We start from the raw sequence: 25,008 nt of genomic DNA, 5'->3' as shown, positions 1-25,008 counted from the left end.
AAATGCAGGTATTGTGCATATTTACTGCACTATTGCAGATGAGTAAGCAAAATGAGGGGTGGACAAAATAAACCAAGGACATGTAGACTGTCATGTCACCTCAATAGTAGCTCTTTGATATGCCAATATGGTAATTATGGTAATTGTGAAGCTATATCTGTGAAGTTTTGGCCTACAATAACTCACCAGCCATGAGTATTTAAAGACAGAAGTAGACATGAGTGATTAGTGCGATGTACCTGAAGGAACAGAAAAGTTATAAAAGCTACGTCAAATTCACGACAGCATCAAAACTGTTTCCCTTGGTGGTGTGTCTTCATCGTAATATCATAATGGAGAAAGAAAATAAAGAAAAATATAAACATAAAGCTTTAAGTAACATCTTCTGAGGCCAAAGCAAAAGTTGATCCTGCAGGGTGCAAGTACACAGAGGAGGTGTCAAACCCACTTGGAAGGTTTCATTGTGATCAGTAAATGTCTTGTAGATAAATGTCTTGCTTTCTGTTTGCAGTACCAAAACTCTGAAATTCTGAAAATGTTTTTTTGGACTGGATGATTCTTTCCACAAACTAATCTCTGATCAGACTAAATGTATTGGACCCAACATTCAACCTGGAAAAAATATTAATCAGTAAGTGCTTCAAAAGTTAAAATAACAAAAGGACAAAACTGAATAGTTGAATTTACAAACATCAGTTATGAGCTAAAAAAATACTGCTTGGAATAATAATGTATATCTGATCTGGTTTTTCAACAAAAAAAAATCAGTTAACTAATTAAAACTTCTTATAATTACTTCTCCTTCTTCCTCAAAAAAAACAAAACAATCTACAAATATACAAATATTTTCTGTTTCAAAAGTTAAACTGCTGGACACGAGATGTCTCTTACTTCACTGTAAAGTCTATTCTCAGTCCAGTGTCTGTGCACTGGAGGCTCACACAGTTGCGTACTGGACCATGATTGGCTCCAAGTCCTGCTCGTAGGTTCACGTCTTAAACTGAGATGTTCAGTGAGAAACTTTCCTTCTTCAACAGATAAACTTGGCACATACATCATTCTGCACAGTGAAGCTCAAACATCCGAGTGAAGTAACACTAGAAAAAAAACTGATTTTTGAGAGGAGGGGGGACTTTAAGAATCTATAAAATGTATTTGGTTTTAGTAATTGAACCTTTATTTAATCAGGAAAGTCTCACTGAGATTGAATCTCAGTCAGAGACAGACAGCAGCACCTGTGAGTTACAAACTAAAAAACACAGTACATGAAACAGAAAAAACAAAAAATGAACCCAAATTGCACAGAAATGTGATTGTAAAGTCATAAATAAGTTCAGTTAGAATAATATAAAAAATCAGATGTTACAACCTTAAAAACAACCGAAGAGCAATTTTAAAAAAAGTAATAAGTTACATGTTATTTTTTTTCCTTGTTCAGAAATCACCACATGCACTCAAAGAATGCTGTTCATTAGGATTTTATTTTTTTGGAGGCAAATCAATGAATATAATGTACTTTATACAGTATATGAGGAGAACATCTCTACAGTTTCATAATGTAAACAATCTCTGAAGAGAAATGTATTCAGTTTAAAAGGAAGCCATAGTCTTCTGTTTTAAACTATTTACATGAATTAAAATATAATTTATAACATCAGATACTTCCGCTTCTATGAAACTAGATTTTAACAATTCAAAAATACTGAAATGCCTTTTGTCTCCACATTCTCAAGACATATGAAATCACACAAAACAGAGAAGAAAAAAAAAAACAAAAAACAAAAAAAAACACCATTTAAAGACATCCAAACTAAGTGGCGCATAAATAAAAAAAGAAACGCAAAATAAAACCAACATATGTAAAAATATAAAATCTCACTAGCAGTATTTACCTTTTTTTTTGTTTTTACGAAAATCTACATTAAAAAAAAGAAAAAAAAAATCATGTGAATTTGATAGTCATTAGATGTAAATAGACAATACAAGAAATCAATAAGTAATGAAAAACAACAAAAACAATGTATGCCCTTTATGTCAAAATATTTTCTTCCACCAAAAAACACTCACATTTATCAGATTTTGACAGTTTGCAGTCCCTACTAAGTGCCTATTTGACATCACTGTTGCCATCAAGCTTGATAGTTATACCCATTAGTTTTCTGTGTATTGTACAAATATTGAAATGTGACACAAATTGTTCAGAGTTGTTTACCGTGGACAATCATTTACAGACCAAACACAGAGGTGAGGAATCTGAGGCCCGGAATCAGGCCGGTATTGCAAGCACTCCTGTCCTGGTAGGGGCTAATTTGATGGTGTAACTAGCTGACAGATACATTGTTTTCTTAACTCAAGAAATAGTAAGTGACATAAAAACAAAGAAGTGGGCCATGGCATCTGAAACATGACATCTATAAAACTGAATCTGATGTAGCTGTCAAAAACGTCACATTTTTTAACGAGCCACGATCTTTATTGTTGATGTTTTCTTTTTTGGTCAACTTGCCTATCAAGTTTTATTGGTTTTTCTTGCCATTTTCCATTTTTCTGAAATGAAGAGTGGAAAGAAAGGTATTGCATTCAGGCCAGGGTAATTTCCCTTTGGAAGGTTTTTTTTTTTTTTTTTGAACTTTTTTTTTATTATTTATTTGGATTCGTTGTCCTTCGACCTAGGACCTAGACCAAGCGGACAGCAGTATTATTAATGTTGAAATGTGTCAACGTGTTCTCAAAACACTGAAGAAAATGGTCAACATCAAAGTTTTCTATAAGAAAGTATATAATCATCTAGATATCTACACAAACACACAAATATATATTCATATATATGTATATACTTTTTTTATAATATGGCTATTGAAAAAAGTTTTAATTACGTCAGTAATTATTTAATAATAAACCACATTGGATTGGAAAGGAGTTGAAACTGTAATAGTAAAAGCTATTGGTAGCTTCGTTGTCCCCCCCGATTGATTTTTAAGGCTTGCCATGATGAAAAATGGGGTTGTTTTGATGTCATTCACCTCTAGAACAATCGAGGCACCCTCGTAGGCACAGCTGCAGGCGCTGTAGAAATCCTACCACATGCTGCACGACGGTCTCATAAGATTTCCTCAAATAAGCGTCAGAATTTCAGATTATATACAGTATGTATAAATTAATTTAACTGGTGTTTCTCCACCGTGACAAGGATTCAAAGAGTCAAGCCGGTACGAGAAATAGCTTCGCCTAAACTAAAACATTTTGGTCATCAGTAAGAAAAAACAACCAGAATGTGAAAACTTTCCATGTGTTTGAAGGCAAAATTTCTCCCACCGCTCACGCCTGGCTTCAGTTTTGTAGTTTCACTCACATTATTTCAGTGTAAAAACTACTTCACGTCTCCTTCAGGTGGTGGAGAAACGTGCTTATTGTACATGCAGCACATACTTTGCATTCTAGGACAGCATACTTTTCACATACATACAATTTTTTTTTTTGTCGCGTCAGGCCACTTTCATGCTTTACTTTGCATCCATCCTGCTTTAGCGCCGCGAAATCTTGCAAACACAAAACCGACGTCTCTCCCCAGACGATTTCTGCTCTGATGGTGATGTAAAGGTGCAGCAGCAGAAACTGGGATTTCTACAGCGTCTGCATGTGTATCAACTAGTCTGAAAATATTTAACGGGGTCAAACCAGTGACAACTTTCTTTTTTTTTTCCTCTTTTCCTCCCTCCCACATTCCTTTACCAGAGTCATACATGTATAGTTATTAGCGGTTACTGTAATACAAGTAAGTGTCCAATGCGACTCAGATTTTTACCAAACCTGTGCACCATCAAAATGTGGTAATAACATAGTTACAACAGCTTCCTTTCAATGAGAGGAAAATATTGTGAAGGTATTTCACTACTTGGGACGTTACTTGTGCAAGAGTATATTAGTACAATGCATTTTGTATACATGTTATGTGTTTACGACACAACTGACCACATTCTTCCTGTAGTTTGTTTTTATGATTTTTTTTTTTTGTGTTTAACAGCAGTCTACATACAGTACAGTAGCCTATTGAATCTGCAGCTCAAAGATTGCCCGTGTTCTGGTTCAACAACCAACCATATACACTGTATATTATTACCTCAGTTTTTCGGAAAAGGCTGTCTTAAAGATTATGTATTGCATCTCAAATTGCTTTTTAAGAAAACAGAAAAAAAAAAAAAGAAGTCATCAAAAAATATTTAATCATTTCATAAACAGCAAAGTAATAGAACCTTCTAGTGTGATAGTCTAAAGGGATATCTCTCTGTCTTTTACAACAGTGTTGGACTTTGTGTGAAGTCATTTCAATGTCATTTTTCCCTTCATTTCCTCCCTGTACTGAACAAACATTAACTCATTGGAAACAAAACCGACCTGACCGTCTCCTGTCTGATTAGCAATCGACTGTGACCCGCCACCTTTTTAAAAAAAAACAAAAAAAAAAACACACAATACATTTTATGTTTACAACGAGGCATAGTGCTATGTACACATTATATATTCATATATTATATTTTCTTTTTTTTAATATGTAAACCAGCACATTCTCTCACTTTTTAGTAGTATACATACTAAGCACAAAATACTCATTCAGTTGTTTGCGATTAGTTTTGTTACAATTTCAATTTTTTTTTTTTCCTTTTTTTTTTTTGAACATTGACACCTTTGTTTCTCAATCAGTATGTATAGCACTAAATTGTTTTTGTTAGTTTTGGACATCAGTAAACCCGGAGAACGTTCGTCCTTCCGGGCCACTTCCTGTTTTTTTTTTCTTTTTAAACACTGAATAAGGCGCCTTTGTACTTAGTGTGCGTTCCTAATAAAGTCAAAGGAGAATCGAGTGATGTAAACATTCAATTTTTTGTGTGTGTTACCGAGGAGTTGATTAGATAGAGGAAAGGACAAGAAAGAGGTTTGGGGAAAGAGGGATTATCTGTTAAAAAGAGGGGGAGTTTACCGGGGGTTTTTGGGACGACCTGGAAACAAGGCCTTGAACCCAAAGAGAGACAGAAAGCGATAGTTAAAGATAGAGCTAGTCGGGCTGCGTTTTATTGAAATTCCCGGGCGAGGAAAGGTGAAGCAGTGAAATCAGGAGGTATGGTGCGCCCCTGAATAAGAGAAAACTAGGGCAAGGGGGGAGAAGATTGGAAATATTCCCCTCTCAGCACATTCAAGGACTAACCAACCACCAAGTCAATGTTCAACCTCTCCCGACCCATCCTCACCGACGCGCAAAGCGTAAGCAGTGTCCGACTCAAACACGAGACAAAGACGAAACACGCAGATACACAAGGACACACTGTCGAGACTCCAAGAAACGGACACGCTGAAACCGTTATGAGGCAAGCGAAGGAAAGAGAGAGAAGAGGGATTATTCCCCTCGCAAGGGGTTTTGTGGTAGGAGTCATTGTATAAAAAAAACCCAAACACAACCCCCCCCCAAGTACTCATAACCAACCATCAGCTGGGGAAACTCTCACACAGACCATTTCTGACAAAAAAAGCACATTCTCATAATTAAACGACAGCATAGGTCTAAAATTCACCGAGTAAAAACTGATCTATAGTTACATTTATGGCATTTAGCTGCTGTACGTTACAAATCATCCTTGAAAATTAATCGTTTAGGGTGTGTCAACACTGTGGTTAAGGTCCGGTTAGGGTTAGGCACAAAAACCACTTGGTTAGGGTTAGGGAAAGATCATGGTTTGGGTTAAAATGATCACTTGAAACATGTATTGGTTAAAGTTACTACTATCTTTTTTGTCATGGCAGCAGTAACCACCACAACGTTACTGTTTTTTTTTAAGAAAATGTCCCGACTCGTGGTTGGAAACAGGAAGCGAACAGCTAAGTCCACTTTTTGCCATCCAACTATCTAGCCATCCACCATCCGCCTCCTCCTAATAAGGCAAAAGCATCTAAACGTCATCCAAACCGTGTGATAATTACTGCGGCCACTAGATGGCATAAATGTTATGTATAGGTCGTTCTTTGCCGGCGTGAATTTTAGCACTATACTGTCGTTTCTCTTGTGAGGATGGGCTGGACAAAAAAACAAGACAAAGAGTGCGAGACTTATAAAAGAGGAGGGGGGGGAGAGCATCCAGTAGAAAGAGGAAATAAAAAGACAAGGAGAGCAGAGATGATAGATGTGAGGTAGAGATGCTCAGCTGATACAGTACCTCCCGGACGAGAAATTTGATTCTCGGCCCGATTTGCTCTTATTTTTCTTTCAAGCCCATCCCTTGCTCGTTCCCTGGCTGTGTTGTAGGTGGCAATTTGGTGCCACAGGATTGGCAGGCTTGGAGGCTCTCTCCCTTTTCACGGCTGCGTGCTACTGGCTGCATCAGGAATGTAAAACAGGCGCTAACCGGACTGCGCTTCACGCCAGAATCGGCCGCGCGCGGTCAGTCGGATGACTAAGCAAGTCTACCTTTTTTTAAAGCACCAAAAAGCTCCACAATCTTTGGGCAAGCAGAAATGGGGAAAACATTATTATTACATTCAGATTCTTGAATACATTCCATTTGAACCAACAGATTTGCCTACTTCTAGCTATGGCAATGTTGCATGAGTGGATTACGAGGAGCAGATTGATCTTATTGTCCTTTTTGAAACCCAACATCAAGCAACAATGCCAAGAAAAAACTGATTTCTGGATGAATCAAATACTTGTGATATATTTCCGGGTTCTTTGCTACGTTATGACTGTTATGTGAAAGAAGATCGGACTGGGATAGTCTTGACAAACTGTCGATGTGTGAGTTCATTAATGAACCGAGTATGGTGTAAAAGCGCCAATGGCCACCATCTTTTTTTCCCCATTTCAGTCCTGCTTGCTGCAGTCCAAATGTAAACAGTAACTATTGCATTGGGTGTGGCATTCGAGGGGTGTCATTAGGCTGCAGCCTTTATGGGACACATGTTCAGTGGGACCCTATCAGAGATACATCAAGACCCCACTAGATGTGGAAAAAAGATCTGCCTGGAATTGACCCATGAAGTGCAAACTTTTTTTTTTGTCGTTCCAGTTAGTAAGTTTTGGTATAACCATGAAGAAATTTGTCTTATTTCAAAACAAAGCGTTACTTCTGGTAGCTCTCCATTGATGTTACTCCAACCCTAATTTAATCCCATTTCTTAGTAACCAAACTCCTGTTTTAACCCAACCCTTATTGGTAACATTAGCCCAAACCCTAAGATTTGCTTTAGCCCAGGCAGTAAATTTATTCAATTCACTTGAAACTTCTTTGAGACCCATCACTGTCAATTAATAGAAAGTTTGACTATGCAAATAAATAATAAGTTCAGCTAAGTGCTTTTCCAATAACTGCTTTCAGCTCGAATGGGTTACAAACGATTTTGAGGTGATGTTTTTCCCAGATCCGAGTCGGGGTCTTTATGTATAACACGCCTACCAAACATAGCCTGCAGCAGCCAGTAGCAGAAGCCAAAATCGTCAGCATGGCAGAGTTATAGATTAGAGAGGGGGGAAAGTGGAGGACAGCGGAGACATTTACCTCCTTACAGTGCATAGATCAAATCAAGGAAGCACTACAATTACAAAAAAGAAAAAAATGATTTTTTTTCTTCTTCATTTTAGATTTGTAAACTTTATCAGTCATCAAATGATTAACGTTAAATGTTTTTCGTTATATTCTTTGTCCATAACACACACACAATAGATTTTAAAATTTATAACATCCACAATTTTTCGCTAAAACAAAGCAGGGTTTTTGTTTTTTTGTTGTTTTTTTTTTCCTTTTTTCTGGTTATACAACCGCACAACTTCATGGTGAACACAGCTTGCAGGTTCACCGACCGTGACCGGAAAGAGGGAAGTTCTTTTCTTTCTTTTTTTTTTTTACAAAACAAACAGAACAAAGAACACGCACACGCAGAGAAACACACCACGAGGACCAACGCAACGCAAGGATAGCAAGGATTTGCTACAGACGTCTCTCACGCCCGCTCTTCCAAGGCGGGGCGGTGATGTCACCAACACAGACAGGAAGAAGCAGCTTTGTTGTTATTGTTGTTCAGCAGAGAACTGTATCACTATCATTTGTAGTTGTTGTACCATTGCTGTTAAGTCCTATTTCCTCCATTGTCTCTTAACTCCTCCGGACTCCCAGTGGCTTCCTCGTTTTTAAGCAGTATCCTCCGGTGAAAGAAACTTAAAAAACAAGGTCCTTATCGTTACTTTATTCCAATGGTAAAAATGTAAACATCTTGCGAGGTTGCCTTGCATGAAGGTACTGAGAGGCCTGTCTGAGGGTAGAGCAGTGTTGTTGGAGGGGTGTTGCTGCAGTTTACTAAGGCTGGCCAGTCAGAGGTGCTGTGCTGTCAGCGGTGCAGGGACTTCTGGGCCTCCTTCAGCAGAGTGTCAAAGTCCAGTGCATCATACTTGCTCTTGACAGGACCCGGACCTGCCTCGTCTAAAAGAGGAAAAAGGAAAATAGTTGTGTCAGTCCAAATCAAATCTTTGAGAGGAACATTTCTCAAACTTTCTCATGGAAACTTAAAAAAAACCTCAGATGAACTTTGCTTCAGTCCAGTGAGGAAGTGAAGTAAACTCCTGTGGCACTTTTGCACACCACAGTGTCGAGTTCAGCTATGGTGAATTCCAAACCATTTGACAAATCTCTTTTTAGTCACAAACAAAACTAGCTACTACCAGTGGCAGGCACTACCCAACACACTAGCAGTCACTATGGATCAAGCTTCCTGCTCTACGTATTTGGCACAGATGTTGCAAAAACAGGCTAAAAGCAAATTGACATAAAAAGTTATCTTTTTGCTGCCACTAGGGGCTGCCAGAGTTACCTGTTACATTTGGTTTACTATTTGAGACACCTTTAACCTTGTGTCAATGTGTGTGTTCATTACCAAGGTCTATGTAGCGTTTCCTCGTCAGCCTCCTCAGGCCCGCAGGTCCATTCTGGAAAACGGTCTCCCGTTCTCTCCAGTGTCTTTGAACCCCCGCCTGGCGAATCTTTATCACCCCACAACGCTCCCTACAACCAGACAGGTACAGACACAGACACATGCATTAGTTTAATGACACTTTGCTTTTGAGGAGATGAAAAAAGGTACACAGTGATGTTAGTACTGTAGAGACAGAGGACGCTAAACCGTTTATATGCATCCCATGTGGATGCGCAAATTGAAAACTAAGAAATGAAGCCAAAAACACTTCTTTGATCTGTACCTGGACTGATGTCTGATGTGTATTTATGAGAACACATATCAAAAATAAGTGACAAACAGGACAAATGCAAACCAATAAAACATCAAAATCCACCTCACACTTTAAATGTTTGGGTTCGTTTGCTACAAAAAGAGGACACCATTACTAAATTAGCCCCCATGAAAAAGCAAATTTGTCCTTTTGTAACTTGCCCGTCCTCACTATTTACAAGCAGTGGCCAGTAACAGTGCAAAGCCCAGGGCCAACTCCAGTCATGAGGCCAGTACCTTGGTCAAGGACAATAGGGATGTATGAAGACTAGAGCACCTGGAGGAACCAGGAAGATGGTAACTCCAAACAGAAGTTAGGTGTCTCATTAGTTTGCTTCATATGTTTCCACATGAAGTTCAAGTATTCAAACTTTTAAGACGAAGAATTGAAAACAGTTGACTTCCATGATAGTTTTAAAGTAAAGTAAGTAAAGATCTTTAGAGATACAGTGGAGTTAAAAAACGCTGTTCCCTAAAATACTCCAACAAATACCGTTATGTTCTCATCATCTTTTGTTGTGTTTGTTCCATTTCAACGCTGTTTGCCACAGGTTGACAGATTACTCTGGGGGAATTAGGACAGGCATGTCTGATGACTCGCTATTTACATTTCATTTACCAATCTGAGTAACTCATTTCAGGCACTAATGTCTCAATCTTGTATAATCTAATGACACTGCAACATTATCTGACTGCGATACTTCCATCTGATTATACAGTCTGCACTTTAAACTGTCTGTGCAACTTCCCCACACACACACACACACTGCAACTCATCTCAAAGACAAAGTTAGTTGTACCCTTAAAAAAAAAGAAAAAAAGTTCCAATATGTCCTCTCTTCACACTAATCCAGATCAGGACACTTACTCGTTGCAGATGATGACTTTGCAGTCCTCTGCTTTGCCGAAAACCTGGAAGCGTTTCCTCAGCATGTTCTGGGTCACGCTGCTTGGCAGGTTGTGGATGTAAAACACCTGGCAGTTGTCCTGGCAACAGGGAAACCATGGCAACAGTCAGGACAAAGGACAATACAGAATACAGACTGACGTGGGAACTGAAGCAGGGAGGCTGAGTGTAGGGTGGCATCCTGAGGCGCAACACTTCAGATGCCCCAGCGTTCATTTACATGCAGTCTGTTACTCTGATCTTGCTGCAATATGCATCCGAAAATACATTATACCTTATCAGTGTGAGTATGTGTGTTTACATATCCAAAACTGTGTATCAAAAAACATCCTTGGATGTTTTGGGGCTTAATCTATTTGCTCTAGGTGTGTTTTTAATGCCAAGGCCACGGGTGAGCTCAGGGAAGTTTTTTCTTTTTTTGATTTTAGGACAGAAAAAAAAGTTTCTTTAATTCGACAGTAGTGCAGTATGACAGAGACGGTAGAGCATGAATGTTCTCTGTACCTCGTCAGACTTGGCTTTGTTCCTCTGCTTGTCGTCAGGACAGATCTCCGAGTTCTCACTAAAGGAGGACGAGGAAGAAAAGGAGAGAGAGAGAGAGGGGATGGTAAGTGAGATAAGGATGGACACAAGGTGAAACTGAAATGTCAGACATGAGGAAACAGGTGAACTGCGGCAAAAAAAAAGGAGAGACTTTCTCCCTCCGACTGCAGTATTGCTTCGCTCTGTTCGTCGTCCTCTTTTTTTTTTTTTTTCTCCTCCCTGTCATCGTCTTTCATGGACCGGAGTAATATGACTACTGACCTTATTCTATGTAAGACAGTCCAGAGTTACATGGAGGAAAAAATCTGAACTTCACTTGAATTCTTTAGAAAACAATAACACAGTTAGTTAGCTGTGTCACTGCAATGTAACATAAAAGACCTGATATGTCTGTTATTTTGGCACCTTGTGACTAGGGTTGGGCGATATAAGTTCTGTCAGAGATGCTGTATGTAGTATGTAGCACAATATGCTGAGAAACCTCCACTAAATAGTCCTAAAGAGATGCCTGTATAGAGTGTATACATGTCTAAAATGCCCTTAAATACTTCCTTCTCTGCATTGCACTGTTAATCGAATCTCCTTGACCCACATCTTCACACCTCTTCCTCCTGCTTCTAACACCCATTGTCTCTCTGTCTCACCTAGAGTCTGTCTTGCTGGAGGGGGAGTCGGGACACAGGTGGAGGATGGGTGAGGGTGAGCGAGATGCCGAGGAGCGCTCCGCCTCTTCCTCCGAGGCCGGCGGCGTGGCAGCTGCCAACTGGCAGTTGGACGGCGGCAACGATGAGATCACAATTGTCGCTGTCTGCTGCTGCGGTTCCGCGACCTCCGACAACACCAGCCTTTCCCCGTTCTCCTTGCCGTGTTCGTCCGCCGATACCTGATCATCGGCCGCTTTGGGCGGCGCCGGGCTGCTAACGCCGTCGCTCCCTCCCTGCGCCTGCAACATGGCGCCGAGCATAGCGGCGCTACGCTTGCGGCTCTCCCCAAGGCTCAGCACGCAGTAGTCGTGGTCGCCGAAGTTGCGGTGAGTGTCGCTGTCGCCGGCTTGGCCCATGCGCCGCAGCTGGGCGTACAGCTCCGTCTGCTCCGGAAGCTTCCGCTGGTGGTGGGTGCGGCTCAGCCAAGAGGAGCCCTTGGTGGCGACGTTGGCGTTCGAAGCTGCGTGGACAGACTCGCCGCTGCCCCCACCGTCGCCACCGCCCGCTCCTCCTCCTCCTCCGCCACCACCGCCCTTTCCTCCCTCTGCTGGCTTGAAGAGCTCATCCTCCACGGGTTTGTGAGGCGGGGTGGTGGGAGGGGTGAGACCTAAGGAGGGGAAGGAGAGATACGCAAATGATCAGGATACAAACTCCCAAACTGCTTTGAATTATCACTTCAACTCCTTAAACTGATCTCATTCTGCTGTGTTATGTATCTTCATCTGTTTTGCATTCTATGTTCCCCTATCTACGAAGGCAAATTTCCCTTTAAGGATAATATAATTGAGGTTGAACTACTGTCAGCCGTGAGTCAGCAGCTCCAGGAGATCAGTCTCCCACTTATAATTTCCACACCATATCAATTCCTTATGTTTGGAAACCATAATTGCTTAATTTGAATTGATGATCGGACCGCGATATCACTTCATTCTAGCAAATATAACAACCTACAGTATGAGACAGAAGTAGCCTGAATATATAGCTGTTGGCATATAAAGACAGAACAACATGTTGACTATCCAGACCGGTAAAAGGAAAGACGTCACAGATTACAAAACAAAAACATTTTATTTCACCGCCTGGTCATGCAGATATTCTTATTGTTTTGCATCAAGGTTTTGACAAACCTACTTTCAAAACTCCTGCTGCCAACTCAAAAAAAAAAACAACAATAAGTAAAATTGTGTGTTGTGCTGCTCAAAACACTGACGTTTTTTTTTATTTAATCCACAGAACTTTCAACAGCTCATCAGAACTATTTCTGTGGGAAAGAGAAGCTTTAATAAGAGTTGTTCATTCTTTCAAAAATAACCACGGCGTTATTTCTGGAAAGTTGTTCTGCAATGCTTTGAGCACCGCTAACAAAATGTTATTATCCCTGAGGTGACACCAGAGAAACCTCATACGCAGATATTTCAAAACCTTAGCGAATAAAACTAAAGCTCTCTGCACAGCTAGATAAGTGGAAAACAGTCTGTTATATGAACTTTAAAAGTTTGAACCCTCCGTTTTTATACTAGTTATGGTCTGCAATAGCCACTCAATGCATTTATATTCTGTAATTAACTCTCTATGTAGTAGTTTTCATTGTTAGAGTCCTCCACTGAGCTGTAAAGGCATTTTCAGTATCTTATATTAAAAACACTACTACCTCTTACTTCTAATCCCAAATAGAATAAGATTTGGTCCCACAATCCCCTTATGACTGTAGCTTTAGAGCTGCAACCAGCTGACATCAGCTTAGATCCAAACAAACAAACGAGTAGACATGACGATGTGTTTACCTGCCGTTCCACACAGATCCACACTGAGCGTCTGCTCAAAAGGCTTGGTGCTGTACTGGGACTCTCTTTTTGGTGGAAAGAGAGAAACAAACAGACATGAAAAAAGAAAAGAGAGAGAGAGAGAGAAATTAAAGATTGCTGCGTCATGTTGGAATCTGTTGCAGGTTTCAAACATTCACGTCAACAGGAATCTAATAACGGCCTTAAAAAGGCTCTCAGTAAAAAAAATTTAAAAAAAAACTGCACAGTTTCAGCTGATGTCTGCTGAATTTGAATTATGTTTCTACCCTGTAAACGCTACTGGCATTTCTCGGCTCTCCTCGTTTCTTATCACAACAACCATATGTACTCGGCTGTCCTCTCCCCTATTCTTCTTCTGCTTTCTATTTCTGGCTGTCTGTTTCTGTTTCTCCGGTTGCCATGAAAGGCAGGAGCAGTGCCGAGTGGATTGGCTTCAGGCGGGATATTACTTACCCTCCGCAGAGAACGGGGGGGGGAATAAAATTTAAAAAAAAAAAAAAAAACAACAGTTTTTTTTTGGTGAGCACTTCAGAAGACAGATTCATTTGAAAGATGGACGGATGCCAGAGGTTTGTACAGGAAAAGCATTCAGCTTTGTGTGACTGGTCGGAGCTGGAGAAGTTCCAGCGTTCGGAGGCTGGATGGGTGGGGAGGTTAATTTGGAAAAGTAAGAGCAGCGAGGGCACTCTGTCTGGCACAGATTAAAATCTGAGTAAGCCAGCCAGGGGTCCTGATTCATTAAGTACCTTGGAATAAAAAAAATCTCTGAATTTGGATCTAGTTTATCTTATTGCGAGTTCGGACTAGAATACAGTCTTATGAGATTATTCATGACACGACTGCAAAGCATGCTTACAGATATGCATTAAAAATCCATCCAAGCTCTCTTTTTGGAATATTAAGTCTTTTTTTTTTTTTTATCATTTTGCCCATATTCTGACTCACTTACAACTTTTTAGGTTCAAAGTTTCAAAATCAGGTCTGATCCAGATGTGCTTCTAGTAAGCTGAATATAAATATATAAATTAACACCCCGCCAACGACAAATTCCTCAGCCAAACACTTATTACTTAATCTATGAATTATAGACTACTGCTAGATTTTGAAGTGTTGGGATTATATAACCGAGACAATGAAACACAAATACCTAAATAGGATCAAATCAATTAGCGCCGAATTTTCAGTATTACAGCAAAAGGTGATTAACTCGTTAATTTGCATGTTTACAGGCGTTATAGATTAGTATAGCCGGGAACGATCCTCTGCTCCTTAATGGAATCCGTCTCTCGTTCAGTACTCATAAATAAACTATTCTTATGATGTTTAATGCATTTCCTCGGCAATGTGGAATAATAACTCACGCTGACTCCGTTTTGAACTTAACGTCGAGGCTCTTAAGTGTGGAAACTCAACCTGGAAAAACAGTCCCGCTATGTTCTGCTGTTATGTGTGAAAAGTTCATACAAATACTGGGATGATAAAGTAACTGCACCCCAAAAAAAAAAAAAGGAAAAAGAAACAACAAAGTAATCTCAAGGATGTGTAGGGTTATATGCTTATATTATAAGTTATTCTCTTTGGCTCTAGTTGTCAGAACCAGAACATCACAACATAACTAGGTCACAACGTCGCCGATTTTTCTGCTAAATTCTGCAGTTGTTTCTCTTGTTATTGAGATTTTCTGGGTTTAAATGGAGTTCTTAACATAACACTAAATGTATACAGTGTTGGGTGGAGTACTGAACATGTTAGCTCAAGTAAAAGTTGACAAACCTATTCAAGTAAGAGTATAAAAGTACTTGGTCAATAAACTACAAGTTACTTTGTGTTTTAATATTGTTAAGTGTGTGTAGGCCAAAGATCTTCATAAGTAATTTTATGCAAGTCAAGTCTCAAGTCTCTTTTCAGAATAATAAGTGTTACATCCGCCGCTGTGCAACATGTTTACTTCTAGGGAATGCACTTTGCTTTGCATATTGATTATGTCTAATTTAGCTATTCCTGTTTAATACAATTATTTTACTTTTTTTTCCTAATCTACATGTAGGTATTGATAAGACCACTATATTGCCTGTATCTGTTGTTATCTTCATATGGACATGTAGCCAATCAAATCGCTGTCTTTGATATGAAGGGTGCTGCTTATGATTTGGTTTCTCCAATAGGACAGGCACCCAATACAACATGCTTATTCCTAAAGCATCTATGAACATAATCTTTACAACCTAAAGAATTATTGTGGCAATAACATGGGAGCAGCCCATTGTTGAATGAAGTAGAGTAAGCCTACAGTATATATAGAGGGAGACCTTTGCAACAGGACTGTTTTATCCACTCACTCAATGATTGTTCCCTGAATAAATGACAACTGGTAGCCAGAGTGAAAGCCGAGATCAGTTTCACTATTATATTTAATGAATTCAGCATCAGGCTATACTGACTATAAAACAAATACCAACCAATGAGAATTAGAGAAAAGACATCAAGAGGAAGTCATGCTCTGTGCAACGAGAGGATTCTGTTAATAAATAAGAATCAATCTGCTGATCGTCTCAGATGTTCATACATGTGTAGCTACATTTATTCTGCTTAGACTAGATACGCTTTTAATACGCCGTTAATGGAAAGTGAAAATATTTCTGCCGGCTTGTGAAATGCAAGCTGCTTTCCAACATGGCCACCAGTGGCACAGTGTGCAGTTACTGGAGTTACATTAATAGAACCGAATCTTTTATTAAAAAAGGTTTTTGCCTGATTTTTTCAATTCTTGCATTCGCCCAGCTCATTAATATCTGGCACAAGCATGTGTCTCTTTGTACCGCGAGGGAGACTTGTTAAATCTCTCCTGCGTAACCGTGAGCACACAGCTTAGATGATAATTAGCTGATAATTTCATTTAATGTAGCAAAGTGCATAATAGATAAAAGACTACTTGTAACGAAGGTAGAAATGGCAAATGTAGAGAAGTTAAAAGTAAATTAATTGCCCTAAAAATACTTGTGTAAAAAGTAGTAGTACAGTCTTAAAAGGAAACATGAAAAGTTAACTTTCCTAAAAAAAAAAAAAACTTTTTTACTGAATTGTTACTTGAAACAAGTCAATAATAAGCAGAAGGTGTTTAACATTCGCACCTATTGCCTGGTATTGGTTGTGAAGTACAAATATTCAGCTCTATGAATTTTAAATGAAGGCCCAAGTGTAACTTTTCATTATAATAAAGGCACGTTTGCTATTGCAGGATTTCCAATGAGGCATCTACTGTTCACCTGTCAGTCCTGCAGCTGCATATTTTAATGCGAAACAGAAAGAACAGTGTGATTTCTGGAGAATGGTGGTTTAGCTATAGCTAATATTTGTTCACAGAAAAACATTTTTATTAATAGTAATCAATAAGATGCTTTTAATAAGTATGTTTATGATGATTTGATTATATTTGCAAAGTTAATTGCACCACATGCCGAAGAAGTTCTGCTCTTAACTGTAAGTTTAGTGAACTATTGATGCATTTCGTCTCTGTTTCTGAGAGGAATTGTTTGGTAAAAGTACATCATCGGTCTCTCTTTAGCTTGTAAGGCGGCTGGTTTTCTACATCGTGAACAACCCAAACAGCTGAATGAGTGCCAGGAAAAAAAAAAAAAAAAAAAAGACATTCACAAAAGAACGCTTCCACATTTCTCAGCAGTAAGTACTCCTCTACCGCAGGCTAGATGCTGCATGAAAAATTGAGTACTTTTTACTACTGTATGATGAAATACAGCAGGTACTTTATATAGAGATGCTCACCCTGTGGACTTGGGATTCAGAGGCAGACAGAGGCAGGCTCGCTTTTCTGCAATCAGAAATAAAAAAGCCAGTCATGCACATGCATTAAATTACATACATGCCAAGAAAATGTGTCTGATTCTTCTTAAAACGATATCGTTTGGCTGTTTGTGTGTTTGTATCTTTGGGCTACGTTCAAAATGCAACTGAATGTCTCAACTCTGATATTTTTCCCATCTCATATGTGACTCAGATCTCAATAATCAGTGTGATCAGTGCTCAAATTTGGAGTTACATGGATTATGTTTTAAATTGGATGCTGAGACATGAGACCTACAGTACATTTGACTTGTATTACGACACTTAACTCTCAGAGGACATTAAGTAAATCCTCCATCATTCACTTGTCACATTTGTCATCATTTCAGTGCTACAGCAGCCAAAAAATGGGCTAAACTCATATTTTGGGAGTTTTGTTGTTACTCTCTGTCATTTTATATAAGATGGATTACAGTTTGAGTCATCCGAATAAGATATGTTACAAGCAGCTATACAATATTGAATATAAAAGTGTGAACAGTAGCCTCGGTCTCACCGCTGTGGCAGCAGGGTTTGGTCGGCTCCGTCGTACCGGCGCTGCAGTCGCCCGACGTCAGCTGCTCTGGCTGCTTCTCCGTCGTGGTTCCCCCTCCGGCCTGGGTCGGCAAGAGTTTGACCCCCGCTCGTCCCTCTTCCCTCTCCTCCTTGTCCTTCCCCTCGCCTTCCCTCGCCCGTCCAGGCCTCAGCCTCTTGGCGAATCGGCTTGGGAAGGAAGCCAGGCGCCGGGAGCGCCGAACTGAGAAGGAGCCGCTGTCCTCTGCGATCTCCTCGGGGCTTTGAGGCGCCTCGGAGGAGTAGTTTCTCCTCTCGGGGGAGGAAGAGTCTTTACGAAGCTCAGGTTTAGGGGTGGAGGAGCTGGGGGAGTGGGCTGGGGCTGATTTAGCCGAGGCAGAGGGAACAGATATTCCTCCTCTGTTGGGGCTGTGGGAGTGGGAGTAGGGCGGGCTGTGCAGTCTGTAAGGCTTGCTCACATCGAAAGAGCTGCTCTGCTGCAGGAGCTCACGGAGAAGGGAGTTGGCCTTCATCTCCCTCCGCCTAGCAAAAGGGAGCCTCCTGGGGGCGCCGTTGCCTGTCCCAGCCAAACCCCCACTGGTCCCGGGAGCGGCCACCAAGACGACTCTGCTGTGAGAGTTTGTGGCGGCCGGGCGGGAGGCCTCGGGTCGAGCCCGCGGCCTGGAGAGGTCGCGGTCTTTGCGCTCCCAGCCCTGCTGCTTGCGCGTGGGCAGGCAGTAGGTATGCATGTACTTGATCAGCTCCACCACAGAGTGCAGTTCTTTCTCTGAGCTGAACTGAGGCTTAGCCGGCTCAGCGGCCACGACGGCCGCTCCCTCCACCTCGCTGCTGGAAGACTCCTCCTCCTCCTCTTCCTCGCCTTCTTCCTCCTCGTCCTCCTCCGACTCACTGTCCTCATCCTCTTCTTCCTCTTCGTCCTCCTCCGTGTCGGGAGCCGCGGCGTCCTCTGTATCCTGGGCGGTGGTGAGGTGGCGGTGGAGCTCGGTGCACAGGCGGCCGGCCGGACGTACCGCTCGGGGCTTCCGCTCCTGAGGGAGGTCGCTCTGATGGTGAGGAGACGCAAACATACTTAAAAACACCCTCAAAATGTGACAAAAACATTTAGAATACAGTCATCTGCTGCCACACATTCACAGAAATATGTTTTATTATTGAATAGAGAGAAATATTGCTCTACAGCACCAGTTTTCCCTGCTTCGGCGATGTACGCAATCTCTTATGTCGGTGAAAATACAGAGGCACTGAAGCAAATTGACGTTTGTCTGAACTGTCTATTAGACTTCAAGAACTTAACGCTGCTATAGCAAGTTAATGATAGTCTGGGGGTGAAACTACCTCCAGCAACCAGCCGTTTCAGTCTGTCTGGTGAGTTATTTGACTCTAGCTGACATTTAATTGGGGGGTTTTCCAGCTTGATTGATAAGAAGATTTAAAGATCCCCTCCAGACATGTTTTAAGATGTATATAAAATACTCTGCTTTGAATAATAATTTGTGTCTGATATGGTTTTTCCCACAAAAAAAAGTTCAATTATGTTGTTAAAATCCTTAAAATTACATTTATTCCTTCTTCCTTATTGAAAATTTCAGAAGTCAGTTTTCAGTTTGTGTCCTGGAGGCTTCAAGTTTCCATATCAACGTTTTGTAAAATGCATACTAAACCAGGATTGGCTTCCAAACTATTTGTGATGTCACAAATCTTTGCTCATAGGTTCGCCCCTGAAAATTGGATTATTAATGAGCTCAGAGAAACTTTTCACTTTCAGGGGATAAATGTGAAAACAGCCTTCAAGTATCAAAACTCTGCACAGTGAAGCTCAAACATCCAACTATAGGAGCAAGGAGAAAAATAGATATTTGAGTGGAGAACGATTTAAAGGAAAAATCTACTCCTGAGTGTTAAATAATGTATGTAAGGCTTGTTTTCATATTTTTACAAACTTTCACTGAAAGTCACTTTGTTTTATCACAGGAACAGATTGATTTCACTCTGATTTTATGTCACTTATCCAGGTGTTTTCTGCCCCGAGAGGATGGATTGATTGATTAACTTTATTATCCCCGAAAGGGAAATTAATTTTGATGTTAATTTGTAGTGAAGAAGGCTGTTTTGTGAAGCTCAGAAAATGCTTCTACTAACAGAAAAGAAGACAAATTAGCAGCTGGTTATGTGCCAGTCAAAGTTCTTAAAAAAAGTATTGATTTTATAACAGATTTTTAAAATTAAACATATATTTTGAAACATAAATTGAAAGTCCTGGTTAAAAATGAAAAATATATATTTTTTTATTGAATGCCCAGATTTTTTTTATAAAAATCAAAGAAAAGAAACTAATGTAACTGATCTTCAAGGACTTGTTTGTGATAAATTGTTGAACATTTTCATCCCCCTCTTTCCCTTCATCACCTTTATGTACTTTATCTTGGTTAACAGATTTCTTACACATCTAAGAACGCCTTTTAAGCCGAGACACATGTCGTGTCTGCGTTACATTCAGGTCTATCTCAGCTTCTACCAGTGGACATCGATATAAAACGGCAACTTGAGAAAGAAGCCTTCGCTCTGTGACTTTGAGGAACTGACACTAAAACCTAACATTTACTACTATTGATGGTGTTTCAGATTAAACATTTGTCATTTTCTAACCAACTGTGCTGGAAACATCTCATCATCACACTGTCTCCGGTTGTTCACGGCAACAAGAAAAATGAACCGCTGAAAAAAACAGAATCAGACTCATGAAGACACGGATGTATCTTCAATTTCCTGCCCATTGGATACATGAACACGCTGAGCACGCGGCGGTATACGTTACTTCCGACTTTGTGAGGGATGATTCAGCGTGCAGCTGCAATGAAATGGCTGATTCCATATTACTCATACAGAGAGGAGAGAGAGAAACACTGTGATTCACTGTTGCCCTCTTGCCCTGTCAGTCAATACTCCCGCCATCTGCCACGCTACTAAAGCTCACACACAGACACACACACAGCCAGTGACGGCGAGGTTAGTATGTGTTTGTTTGGATATGGGGTTTGGCTTATCCCCACGCTGCATCCTGCAAGTATTTAGTATCCTCCTCGCTTGAGCCGGAGCAGCAGGCTATGCGAAAGACTCACCGTGTGTTTTATGTTTGTACAAGATAAATGACCAGTGTTGTAATCAATGACCACTTGAAGCACAATGCTAGCAGCGATCCAATTACTGCTAAGTCATACAGCAGTAGCCATTGTAAATGTCCTCTCTTCCCCAACACTACATCTATCATAAGCAGCAGCCGAAGGTCTCCGCGAGCTTGAAGGCCTGAAGAGTTTTTACTCTAAAATGAGATATCTATCATTCGGAAACATAAAAACTGTTGTTGTCGTTCCAGCTGGACTACTGCTGGCTGGACTTTGAGAAAGTTTTGCTATTTTTTTCCTGGACCTCTGAACGCTGTATAATGAGAATTCAAGGCCTGTCAGACGTAAGGTTTAGCCAGTGGAAATTCAAAAAGGCCAGGCTTTCTTTAAATTTTACAACAATTTTATAGTCAATTTCTTGTTGTCAGCGAGGGGAAAAACCCTCTCAACCTGCAATTAAAGATTGATGATGCTAAAACTCTCCCTAGAAAGCCAATCTAATAAGATTTCTATCAGTGGGATCAATGTTGTTTAAGGCAGGTGTTGCAGGTTTCACCACATCTCTGCACCAGCATGTAAAACCACCTATATGATGGTTCTGACTGGGGAAGATTGTCTTCATGGTTCAAAGAAACCAATGTGGACTGTTGGTGTCAAAGTCAGACACTTTGTTCATCCAGCCATCAGTCCTGACTCTCCTCCCTGACAGCTTCTGCAGCCATACTGAGAGAGAATCAGCCATTATTTATATGACCACAAGAGGTGACTTGTCAGGAAAATGTTAACATATCGTAGGTCGCTTCAAGCATCTGAACAAACAACTGAGACTCTTGTGGACAGGTTTAGATGTCTGGATAATGCAGGAATGATTTATAATAAAATATTAATGTCTGTTCTATCTATTAGTCTGACGCTAACTTGCAGAACGAGTGCAGACACCTGTTTGAAGGACTGCCTTCGCAGCTGCGGGGGATGCTGACGACTGCAGGCTCTGAATGCAAAAGTGAATTACTTCAGCGTTAACTCTCCACCTCTGAGTGGAAGTGATGGGGAAAAATCCAATTTTGTTATCTTGCCAGCCTTCAGAAGACACAGGGAATGAGGCAGTAACTAGTGAATCGAGATGTGTGAACGTCTGGGGTTACAACAGAACAAACTGCTTCAGTTCTACTTCACAGTCTGAAGAAGAAAAAGGCTGGAGCTTTGATACAGGATAAATAGATGAGGGGAGAGTTTTAAAATGCGCACTGGTAGCCAAGTGTTTACTGCACATGCCACATAACTGCAACATCCCTGGTTTGGCTAGGGACCCTTGTTGCATGGCATAAATGCCCAAAAACATATCTTTAAAAAAAGGTTATAAATCACATGAAACTAAGACTTCAACAAGCTAATTCTGCCTGTGTACACACTGGGTTTCATCCCTCACCTTAACCAGAGGTCTGACTGGCCGTAGGTGCAAGCTTCTGTTGCTATAGCGATGCCCGTTGACACCATCTTTGTGTGCATCGATGCCTGTGGGCACATTGGGAGGACTCAGCAGCAGTTTCTTCAGCTGGTGAGAGAGAAGAGGGTAAAAGACATTAGGCTGCAGACATGACATGGTTAAAGGGGACATATTATGCACATTTACAGGTCTATATTTACATTCTGGTGTATATCTTTGCATGATGTGCCCCTGGCAGACATCCAGCAGCTACAGAGGCTACATAAACAAATAGTAGTAGTAGTAGGATTTCACTTCTTTTTCTCATTCTTTACTCTAAATGGAAACTTCTCAAATACATCTGTACATATTTGCACCTGAATCTGATTTGAAATATGCAAGTGGACAATGTTAATGACGCTTGGAACAACCTTAGCAACAAAGGCTACCAATGGACGGCCATTTGTGATCATGTGTGAACAATTTGACGTCAGTTTAAGGAGGAAGTAGATGTAACTTTCAGAGCAGAATGAAGCCCTGGATTTTGACTTTCAGGGAGCATTTTTATACACGTCCACCTCAAGTTTTGGACCCACTGTTCAAGTCAAAGGTTTAGGATTACAAATTTGGTGAAGGATTATGATTGGGCTTGATGTGATGTGTAAAATATGTGTAAAATAATAAAAATGTCTGTGTTAGATGATTGGAGGGGAAGGGAAGAAAAGGAATTTTGCAACATTTTACACATTTTATTCAGATGAGAAAAGCTGAAAAACTAAGACCGGTCAGTTGTGAAATGAAAGCGTCCACCATTTGGCTCTTTCAGCCTTTCATTCCAATTTCTAATCTATATTCTGTCAGCTCTTAACATCCTGCAGATGGATGTTTGTACAAGGGAATAATGTGCAGAGGAGGCCACGAGGTTATGATACTGTACATTTATCACATCACTAAAGCTGACAGCTACATGGCACGTTCACGTTTTCTATTAAAGAGCTGGATTCAGTCATTTCTTTCTGTATAATAACAGAGCATATGACTTTAGCTCCTCCCTTTCGCTTCCATTCTTCCATCTTGTCTTTCTATCAGTCCCTTTATGTTTTTTTTAAATCTTTTTCACCCTTCCTGATGTCTTGTTTGCTTCTCCCTCTGTCTCCTCTCCATCTTACTTTCCTCCCCTTTCTCGATCACCTATCTCCAACTCTTCCCCCCAGCTTTTCTTTAGTCCTTGTCTTGTCTTTCAGCTCTTTTCCTGTTTTCATCCATAAATCTTCGCCGCAAGCCATCCCCATCTCTCATCCTGCGTCCTTCTTATCTCCATCCACCTTTTACACCCATCTTCATCTTAACCTGTGTGTTTTAAAACCGACTCTGTCCTCTTCCCTCTCTCTCTCCATCCCTCTCAAATATTTTCCTTCTCCCTCCACTCATCCTTCCTTCTTCCCATCTTTTCCTTTCCTTCAGATCAAACAGGAAGCAGCGATGAAGATGCAACAGAAGGAACAGGGAGCAAACGCCTCCTGAATCCTTCCCTGGGTATTACCTTTCAAATGGATATTAACACAACCGCTCCTCATTCCCCACTATCCTTTCATTGCTTTTTCTCATCTGTCTATTCATCCATTCATTCCAGTGCCTAGCTTCATGACAGGGCTATCAGCTGATATAAATCAGCTTAGGGAGAAAATCCCCCGCTAAGCTGTGCAGCGTTTGCTCCAGGAGAAGACGATGTAGAAAATACAGATGTGATAGGATTCGGGATTGGAGCAGTGGGATGTGCTGTACCAGGGCTTCCCAAATGATTTACAGCAAAGGGGCCCTGCATACAGAGGGTTCACTTAAGGCAGCCATATTGGAGGTCATCATCTCCCTGAGCACCTGATTGCATTTCTAAACATATCCGTCCTTGCTGAGGATGAATAAAGCGATTGGATTGAATATGATTTGGCCATCTTGATTGAAATGAGAGACTACAGTTTGGTTAATTTTATTTGTTTTTGATAAATGATACATCTCATTGTGTTCAGATAAGCAGTAGAGGTGTCCAAGGTTCCAGAGGTAAAAGTCTCATCTATTTTCTTGGTGACTGACAGTTGGAGGACTTCCAAGGTTTAGAAAGGACATGAACCTCTCTTGGCTCAATCATCAGTACTAAAGAGGGGCATTTGTGTTAGAAATATGTGTTTTTGATAAAATATGGAGGTTACATGACTGTACATAAAAAAATACATATTAAATCTGAGTAAGAATCATCCAATCACCAAGCTTGAAAGTCTGCTGTATGTGTCTCTAATGGTGAGTAGAAACTTGAAAATACTTCGACAATTCAGTTCAATTTTGGATGATATTCCACTTTCAACTTCCAGTTCGCAGTATATGGATGCAGAGGCAGAACTCCTCCAGGAAGAACACTGATAAGTGATGAACAAAGGGCGGACTGTTGTATAATTTAGCTACCATGGTTGTATATTCTAATGGTCTATAACATTCTCTGGCAGCTGTGGTTGTAACTATAAATGTGAATGATGTTGCTCTTGGTCTCGCTGTCTAACTTAGACTCTGAGTCCCATATATATGCATATGTGTGTTAAATAAACTCTGAAAGACAGTTTGCTCTTTGTGAATCCATCTTTACTACAGAAATTCCACAACGGTTACTATGGTTACTTTGGCTTATTGTAACTTCCGCACTGATTTCATGTGGTTAAACTGTTGACATCAACTGTTTTAACAATCAGAAACAATAATTTTCTGTGGCCATGGTATAATTTCAACTTGTTAGCTAAACAAATTCATTCATTGATTCATTCAACCACATCCATCCTAACCCTAACCCCAACCCCAACTCTAACCTATAACCCCA

General features: G+C 40.5%; 1 protein-coding gene across 8 annotated transcripts in view; it reads right to left on the bottom strand.

Moving 5' to 3' along the window:
- Positions 1–3,712: 3,712 nt before the first annotated feature.
- Positions 3,713–25,008, bottom strand: part of ppargc1b (peroxisome proliferator-activated receptor gamma, coactivator 1 beta) — a 108,027-nt gene continuing 86,731 nt past the window's right edge. For all 8 annotated transcript variants that reach the window (XM_042418143.1, XM_042418142.1, XM_042418137.1 and 5 more), the window contains 9 exons: positions 22,149–22,274; positions 17,581–18,640; positions 17,007–17,052; positions 13,203–13,267; positions 11,359–12,025; positions 10,676–10,733; positions 10,133–10,251; positions 8,914–9,041; positions 3,713–8,462 (listed from right to left, as the gene is read on the bottom strand). In XM_042418143.1, coding sequence (XP_042274077.1) covers positions 8,371–8,462; positions 8,914–9,041; positions 10,133–10,251; positions 10,676–10,733; positions 11,359–12,025; positions 13,203–13,267; positions 17,007–17,052; positions 17,581–18,640; positions 22,149–22,274 — 2,361 coding nt within the window. In that variant the 3' untranslated portion in view covers positions 3,713–8,370. The remainder of the gene's footprint in view (positions 8,463–8,913; positions 9,042–10,132; positions 10,252–10,675; positions 10,734–11,358; positions 12,026–13,202; positions 13,268–17,006; positions 17,053–17,580; positions 18,641–22,148; positions 22,275–25,008) is intronic.

The sequence above is a fragment of the Thunnus maccoyii genome, chromosome 8 (assembly GCF_910596095.1).
Source record: "Thunnus maccoyii chromosome 8, fThuMac1.1, whole genome shotgun sequence".
In the NCBI taxonomy this organism is placed as follows: domain Eukaryota; kingdom Metazoa; phylum Chordata; class Actinopteri; order Scombriformes; family Scombridae; genus Thunnus; species Thunnus maccoyii.
The sequence above is the reverse complement of the archived record's forward strand: the minus strand, read 5'-3'. Positions and strand labels throughout refer to the sequence as shown.